We start from the raw sequence: 8,860 nt of genomic DNA on the forward strand, positions 1-8,860 counted from the left end.
TAAACCCTAAACCCTAAACCCTAAACCCTAAGAGGATACCTCCTCTGCTAGACTACACTATCTACTAGACTGCCCCCCGGCAGCAAGGTGCCCCCGCTAGTAGGGTACACCCTCTCCTAGACTGCCCCCGCTGCTAGACTACACTATCTACGAGACTACCACCGGTAACAGGGTGCCCCTACTGCTAGACTGCCCTTAGTAGCAGGGTGCCCCCGCTGCTAGACTGCCCCCGCTGCCAGACTACTCCCGGCAGCAGGGTGCCCCCGCTAGTATAGTACACCCTCTCCTAGACTGCCCCCGGTGGCAGGGTGCCCCCGCTGCTAGACTACACTATCTACGAGACTGCCACCGGCCGTAGGGTGCCCCTACTGCTAGACTGCCCTTAGTGGCAGGGTGTCCCCGCTGCTAGACTGCCCCCGCTGCCAGACTGCTCCCGGTGGCAGGGTGCCCCCCGCTAGTAGGGTGCCCCCGCTACTAGACTGCCCCCGCTGCTAGACTGCCCCCGCTGCTAGACCGCCCCCGCTACTAGACTGCTCCGGTGGGAGGGTGCCCCCTCTAGTAAGGATAAAATACTAAATCCTTCGATTACTCCGGAACTACTAGGCCTACTAGGCTACTAATACTATTAATATAATGCCCGAAGCGAGGGCTATCTAGCTATAATAATCTCGATTAGTCAGCAGTCAAAAAATTTCTAAACCTATTCACCCTCATTTTCACCAAGGCCCGGGGGAAGTCACGTGACGGGGATAGCCTCGCATACTAGAAGGGCCCTCAACCTACCTAGGATTTCTTCCCCGGATAGAATCGTATAGCTAGATAGCTAGATATCGCGAAGTAGGCTGGCTGGCAACTGGCGAATGGAGACCACTACGGCCTGATTGCTAAGGCCACGAATCTAGGCTTAGCAACCCTACCAATCTGGCAGGCCGAATCGGGTATAGCCTACCCGCCGGCCTTGGCCTTGGCACCCCCCATCAAAAAAATCCAGGCTTACCCCAACCCAGTAGGGTATGGCCCTTCCACATAATAATCCTAGAATATTATTTGACATTTAGATAGATCTAATAAGTAGATAAAAGGATTCAAAAGACCCGATCAAAAAATCTCAAGATTTCGGGTACTTAGGGGGGGGGGGACGTATCAACTCGTCCCCCCCCCCCCCCCTTGCCAAGACTTTTTTACTATGGTCCCCCCCCCCGGGGACGGGCCCGAATATGTTTAGGTATTGCCTTGCATTATTATAGTCATTTCCTTTATTATATGTTATTCCTAGCTCTATAGCCCGCTCGATCCTGGATAGCTTGATTAGAAGAAGTAAAGAAACAATAATTGTAGATCATTCAAATAGATCCAGGAGAGTAAAACTGTTATGCCCATCGTCTCCGTTATGTTAAGAGCTGAATTTGGTAAAAAAAGATGGTTATCATTCTATCAAATCAGGGTGTCTAAACAACACCAGCGTGGGAATTGCTATGGACACAGCAGCTTTTGCAAGTTAATTAGCCGCACAGCAATTCTGTAAGGGAAATCCTGTTGGCACCACCTCAAAATCCTGGCGGCACCACCTAGGGCCTGATTTCTGCCTGATTACCGCCAAGCCTTTCACGTCTTACAATTACCAATTTAACCACCCTCTTTCGTCTTATACACACACATATCCTTTCTCCCTTCTCTTCTATCTTCTACTACTAGGCCTATTATATGACCCCCTACTAGTCCTGCTAGAATCACATGACCCACACACTACTCTTATTTAATTTATCTACTAACTAGTTAGTTAGCCTAATTCGCCACTTAGTAATCTGCTGTGCCCTTCTCTTTGATTCTTTCTCCGCTATCACTAAGAGACGCGATTTTAGTTGGGTGACCGCGCCGACCGTGTGACCGGCCAGACCGTGGATTACGTTACAATTGAAATGTGACTAAGACTTCCCTAGTTAGTTAACTAGTTAACTAGTTAAGTTACTGTACAGAGTAGTTGTGGGTCTCTCGCAGGTGCCCGAAAAAGTAATATGGCGACGTCGAAATACGCCCTTCCGGTGATCAATCCACTTAAACGACATATTTCCTCCACATTTATCCCAAACCCCGGTCGTATATTTCCATTCCTTCTCTCTCATTCCCAAATCCTTTTGATCTTTCATCTTTTTCAGGAGGGTATACGACCGCCATGATGGCTCCATTAATCCCAGTTTTGAGAGACTTCGGCATGACTGCGGAAACTGGTTTCCTCCCGGCCGAAGTCCCCCCTGCCACACTTCTAAATCCGTACTATGAGAAGTGGGAGACAATCCTCGCCAACCTTCCAGCAATCATCGGCGATCACCGCATACGTGTTGTTGTCGATGAGCTGCCCGTGCTCTCTACAGCCCACCTGCGAACATGCGCAGAGTGGCGAAGAGCATATGTTCTGTTGGCATTTATGAGCCATGCGTATATCTGGGGAGGAACAATACCATCCGAAGTACGTTAAGGCTCAGCTCCGAAATTTGCCACGATTCTAAAGCACAGTAGAGGATACCTCGCCAGCTGGCCGTTCCCCTACTTGAGGTGTGTGAATATCTGGAGGTCCCTCCCGTCGCCACTTATTCTGCGCTATGCCTATGGAATTTTCAGCCAACAACACCTGCTGAGTCTACCGATCACCTCGAGGAGATGACAACTCTCGTCACTTTCACTGGCACCGCTGATGAAAAGTGGTTTTACCTCATTTCGGTAGCCATCGAACGTGCTGGTGCTCCTGTTATCCCCTTGATGCTTGAAGCAATTGTGGCACATTATGCAGGAGATCTTAGTACCGTTGCCACGGCACTACACACATTTACAAAGATCCTGGACCGTATAACGGCAATACTGCTCCGGATGTATGAGAGGTGCAGACCATACGTGTTCTATAACCACATCCGCCGATTCATTGCTGGAAGCAAAAATATGGCGGGCGCAGGACTCCCCAACGGTGTCATATATGACATCGGACTTGGCAGTGAGGAGTATCGACAATACGGAGGCGGAAGCAACGCCCAGAGTTCGCTCTTTCACTTTTTCGATATTGTTCTCGGGGTTGAACATCATCCGACTGATACAACACGGCCCAGGGACAACTTCGTCCATGAAATGCGTTCCTACATGCCTGGACCTCATCATCGTTTTCTGGAGGATGTCTCAAAAATAGCAAACATTCATGAGTTCCTCACCAGTTGCCGTTCTGACGGCCGACTGTCTGCGCCATATAGCGCCTGTGTCAGCGCGCTAGCAAACCTTCGGAATAAGCATATACACCTCGTGACTCGGTATATTGTTATTCAGTCGCATAAATCCAGGACCCTATTAGGCGCTGAAAGATTATTAACGAGCCAGACTACCAGCGGAACTATCATCAGATCCATCTCACCTAACAACAACCCTGAAAATGAGGGATTACATGGAACGGCTGGCTCTTCCATGATGCCCTTTTAAAACAAGTACGAGATGAGACCCTTGAGGCCCGAGTTGGGGATAAGTTAAGTTGTTGACGTTTGAGTTGAAAGGCGCTAAGTGAGTACTTAAGAGGGAGGTTAGTGGATGCTGGTACGCATATTCAAGATGTTAGGCATATGAGATACGTGATGTACATTGTCGGGTGTTTTTTTATTACGACATAAATTTTACTGAGTACCTTTATTCAGTGTTCAGTATCTGTTCTTAGAGCTGCGTCTAGGCAACTACCAATTCTAAATGCCCTGCCTTGGGCATATGCAAGTATACCGTTCGCCTTCTTTTCATTAACGCTAGTCTTTTGATCGAGGCAGTTTTCCTTCGTAACGAGAGGCTCAATAATTTCTGAGCTGATCTCCTATATGGAAATCAAAGAGAAGCCCCATCAGAGCGTTACAGCGAGAGATTCAGTGCTGATGCTGATCAAGCATTGTTTCCACAAAAGCTGCTCGATGCCTGACAATTTGGTCTTCACACCAGTCTCTGGCTCGAAAGTTGCGCCACGCTGCCGCGGAGTCTGCCGCGGAGGTAGACAAAGTTGTGGATAAGGCGCTCGTTATCCTTTCGATGGAGTCCATGAGGAGACGATCTGACTGCCTCCACTGCCCTCGTTCAAGAGCCAAGAACTGAATCTCGACGGGCCCTTGAGGTGGCTGAGATGAGACAGCTGTTCCAGGTCTGGAATCATTAGCGGGAAGAGGTGTGACTAGAGGGCTTTTTGATAACGTCCGGGGAACTCGGTCTTATCTGGCCTGTGTTCTCCACCGTGGATTCTTGCTGCCCTTCATGGAGTGAAACTGGCGATAGATCGTGGCTAGTTACGTTAAGGGTAAAAGTTGGGTGCTCGATGGCCGCGTGCACTGGTGCCGCTGGCTCGTTACCAGAGGCTAGTGGTGGTGAATTTCTATCCTTAGGTCGAGGCGAATCCCCTAGAGGTAGTTGCCCTTGGTTGGACAGACCGAGCTCTTCATTAAGCCGCTCACGTTCTAATTCCTCTGCTAATCGTTCCTGCTCTTCCTGGGCTCTCCGTAAATGGGCAAGGTATGTATCTAACGCTAGCTATCCGGCAGAGCTATTAATATTTGATCCCTAATAGAAAGATTTTTATGGCGAGGGCTGCTTTAGTCTGATATATCCTTATCCCGGGTTTCTATGCTCGGTGAGTTCTACTAGATAGGTCCTTATTCTCTCTCGGTCGCCCGGCGCGAAGTAAGCCCGCGTATTTCTCGCCTTCGCCGGCGCCTTAGATGATCCTATCTATTCTCGCTCCTTAATAATTGTTGGGATGTTATGTATTAGGTATAAAGAGACTACTTATCAGGGTAGTGGCCTATTAGTTAGGTAAGGAAGAGAGTAACAGTGTGAAGTGATTCAAGACTATTTCTTGAGGGTCCCTTAAAAATCCATTCGGTCCTAGAGTATTTAACCTTCGACCTAGCCACCCTAATCTAGTAGTATGATGCGAGCTGAACCCTATAAAAAGCAAAGGGAAGATTATGCAACGTAATAGCGGGGTAACATAGCGGTGTGGAGGCGGGCCCGTCCCGCTGACGGGGCCCCCTCTCAGGGAGCAGGGCCCGAATATCTTTAGGGGAATTGAGCAAAACGGCTGTGTGGTATGGGAGAAGGAGGGGATGAGGGGGTGACCTTCGTTTGAGTTTCCTCTGTTGTGCTTACGTAGCCGGATTTGTCTCTTTTGTAACTAACAGTCGGAACACTGCTCAGTCGGTCATACTGGTGCACCAACAGGATATCAACAGGTCTGAATGGCTATGAATGAAGCACTCTAGTTGGTTCCGCCCTCCGGGATCCACATGTGCCGCTGATCCGACAGTAACCTACAATATTTTCGAACGGCCGATTCAAGGGACTCGCCCAGCGAGCCCTAAGAACGGACGTTCAGTGGGCTGTCAACCACCTTGAACTTGTTGGCGGGCCTGACAGCACTCCCACATCGCAGCATATATTAAAGCGAGCTACATCGGGCGAATGAATTCATCATCATCATTCAAGTGCGTAGTAATCAGATCGAGAGGGATTTCAATAGTATTCATTATTCTTGGTAGATTTGCAGTTTGTACTATCTAACGTGCTAGAATAGGTGTAAAGAACAGTATTCTATTAGATTAATCTGTGAAGAGCTGTAGCAGGATCGATTCAGCTGTACTAGACCAACATGTTGTTTACAACTCTTGTGATACTAGGCATTTGCTGCTCAGGAATGAAGCCGGAACATCGGAGATAATTCCTGCTCTATGTATAGGAAGAATTAAGTTGAATGGAAATCAACTTGGACTTCATGTTGCTTATATAGCCTCATATATTCGCTCAAGAAGACGGATAAGCTTGCTTTTGCCTGGCAACAGGTTATGAGCCCGAGTGCATCACTCGGGTTCCGTCTCTACTCACGCCGAGACCCATACATCTCTCTTGATTTGCGATTATACATTACCCCGCTTTCTAAAACATCATGTCAGCTCTTACCCACGACTCTCCTGACCGAGCCGTCATGGCCATTGAGCTTTTGATACGAAGTGACAACTTCGCGACCTGGAAACGTTTCATGACCTTCTACCTTCAAGCCAGTCAGAGTCCGGTGCGATGTTGCCTGGGTTGAAATACCCCAGAGCCCTGGAGCCACTGATCACACAACCCGTATCCGTCATGCACCCCATCAGAAACTCGGTGCCTAAGGAAAGCGCTGCGTATGTACGGGGCCAGATCCGCGCTTCTCTATATGCACAGTAGGGTCCGCCGCGCAGGCGCTTTCTGCAAAATTATTTTTGTTCGAATTTAGACCCTATTTCTAACCTTTAGGCAAGCATACGCCAGACATCTTTATGGCCTCCTCTCAATGCTTCATCGAGTGGGGTACGGCCTGACATATCTTTCGCTCCCGGATCAGCCCCATTCTTAAGAAGCAGCGAAACTAGGGTTCCATGCCCCCCAGCTGCACTCAGATGGAGTGCCGTTTGTCCCGCTCTGTCCTTTGCTTCAACATCAGCGCCGTATTGCAAAAGCAATGATACGACATCGATATGTCCCCCACCGGCGCTCTCAATCAGAGCAGTGGCCCCACTTCTGGCTTTTGCCTCAATATCTGCTCCTCTTGTCAACAGCAGCTGTAATATAACTGAATGACCTCTCATGGCCGCTTCGTGTAAAGCAGTCCACCAGGTCCAAAACCTAGTATTGACAAGGGCCCCAGCATCGAGTAGTAATTTTACCATACCCTCCTCTTCTCGTTTCACCATCTCCATCAACAATGTCCAACCACCAACATTAATATTAACCTCGGAACCGTGTTCAATCAACAGCTGTCCTACTCGTTCTTTTCCCACATTGTCCGCCACCCAGAGTGCTGTTTTCCCTTTCAAACACCTTGCATCAACATCACATCCGTGGCCCAGCAACGTTTTCACAGCAGATTCATGCCCACCCCAAGCTGCGTAGTGCAACGAGGTCCACCCATCGTGATCTCGCGCAGACACATCGTCTCCCCTCGAAACGAGGCGATTTATTATTTCAAGGTGGCCATGGCATGCTGCATAATGCAATGCAATCATTCCATTCTCATCACCAGAATTAGTATTCGCCCCAGCATCAAGAAGTAAATCCACAATATCTTGATGTCCGTTTGATATTGCTCCATCCAAAGCTGTGACCCCTGTTCTATCTTTCTGGTTTATGTTGGCACCTTGCCCAATCATCAAGAGCGCGACGTCAACGTGTCCCAATCCACACGCCCAATGAAAAGCTGTGGCTTGGTCCTCGGCCGTAGCGGACATATCCGCCCCGGAAACAATCAGCCGATTGGCAAGGGTTGACCAACCATTCTCGGCGGCCGCATGCAACCATGGAACGCCGTCCTTTCTAGAACTTCTCGACATAACTTTGGAAAGGACCGGTAATACCACTGCGTAGAATGCCTTGTTCACAAGGTGAACATTGTACAAATCGTGAATCGAGGAGATCTGAATTTCGTGAGTTTATCAATTAAAACTGTTTGTTTTGGAGCCTCAAGAACCTTATTAATAACATTATACAAGATTTCTCCTGTCGCAAAGCTCCCAAATGTAGAAGGCATGATGTCAAAGGTCCAAATTGTGCCTAGTACATGAAAAGATTAGTAAGATATACCATTTGTCGTTAGAAGAGCAGATCATACCTTCCAGAGCAAGTCACCATTAATAGTCAACGCCAGCACTTCGAAATGTAAATGGTTCAGTCTTTCAATAAACAGTAATTCCATATAGATAATATTGGAGTATTGTGAGAACGGTCAGGATGTGAGGAGGTGCAAGAGTTTGCTCGGCTTACTTTGTTGTCAAGGAAACACTCCACCCCACCGAGTGACTCACAATTAACTTTACTCAGGTAACAGTGACATTCAATCTGTTTTTAACGCAGAGCCCCACACCGGAAGAATCACTAGGATGTACCAAAACCACAAACACCCTCCCCTCCGTTGCCTGGAATACGAGGTATGAGGATATACATAGGCCAAGACCGGCCCCCTCTGTTCCGGTCAAAAGTATTGCTGTACCATTCAACGAAGCAACTAAAGCTATCCCAAGGGACCCCGAGCAGTGAGGGTCGCTGCTCGGCGGCGTAGAGGCCTTATATATGGGCAGAATTTAGACCCGCCACCCTCACTGCTCGCTCTTTTCCCTACCTGACTGCTAGCACTTTTCTTCGTACGGTTAACTTGAAAATTTAAATTATTCTAAGTTCATATATAATCTATGCCTAGTTTAATTCTTAGCTCCTACAGTCACTTATCACAGTCGTACGAGTTAATTATAAATTGCCCAAAAGCCTTTATTCTTTTTGATGGGCTGCGACCATGAGGGCCCACCTTTCTTATTTTGACCCACACTAAATCTTTTCCCTAAGGTGATCATTCTCGTACGACCCTTGAATACAATCTTTTTATTATTTCCTGGCACTTGTTAATCATCACTAATTTTCATATTTGAAAATGGAGGCTAATATTCACTCTCTTACCTAAGAGCTTTTTATCCCTCTTCCCTCTCTTCCTATTCTAGTTTGCTCCTACTGTCACGGGCCAGTGCCCGATATAGGTCACGTGTATCACGAGACCTTGGTATGTTGACGTGGGGAACGCGCGGGATGAACTTCCTCTCCTTAAGCTTTTTGTAAACAGTATGTTGGCCTAGTTAGATGGAATCAAGTCTTGCTTTAGCCCTTCACATACAAAAAGCTTCCTTCTACACCCAGAAGTATTATTGGTTATTGGAAAAGCCCTAGGAAAGCGACTTAGGCACTCAATAGAAACACCCCTGAATCCCTAGCGATTCAGTGACGAACATATATCGGAACGGAATCCTCGCGTATAGATCTCTTAGCGCTCGAGACGCAT

The 8,860-nt window shown here is 47.9% G+C and overlaps 2 protein-coding genes across 2 annotated transcripts; one reads left to right on the forward strand and one right to left on the reverse strand.

Moving 5' to 3' along the window:
* Nucleotides 1-2,173: 2,173 nt before the first annotated feature.
* Nucleotides 2,174-3,459, forward strand: N7473_012382 (indoleamine 2,3-dioxygenase; the record flags this gene model as incomplete). Its single annotated transcript, XM_057158321.1, has 2 exons — nucleotides 2,174-2,467; nucleotides 2,518-3,459. 2 exons carry the CDS (start codon nucleotides 2,174-2,176, stop codon nucleotides 3,457-3,459), a joined length of 1,236 nt encoding a protein of 411 aa, XP_057002275.1.
* A 2,831-nt stretch (nucleotides 3,460-6,290) lies between these two features.
* N7473_012383 (ankyrin repeat domain-containing protein) lies at nucleotides 6,291-7,367 on the reverse strand (the record flags this gene model as incomplete). Its single annotated transcript, XM_057158322.1, has 1 exon — nucleotides 6,291-7,367. One exon carries the CDS (start codon nucleotides 7,365-7,367, stop codon nucleotides 6,291-6,293), a length of 1,077 nt encoding a protein of 358 aa, XP_057002276.1.
* Between the last annotated feature and the right edge of the window lie 1,493 nt (nucleotides 7,368-8,860).

Source organism: Penicillium subrubescens (assembly GCF_028828155.1).
Source record: "Penicillium subrubescens strain IBT 31985 chromosome Unknown utg000011l_segment0_segment0, whole genome shotgun sequence".
NCBI classification, from domain to species: Eukaryota; Fungi; Ascomycota; class Eurotiomycetes; order Eurotiales; family Aspergillaceae; genus Penicillium; species Penicillium subrubescens.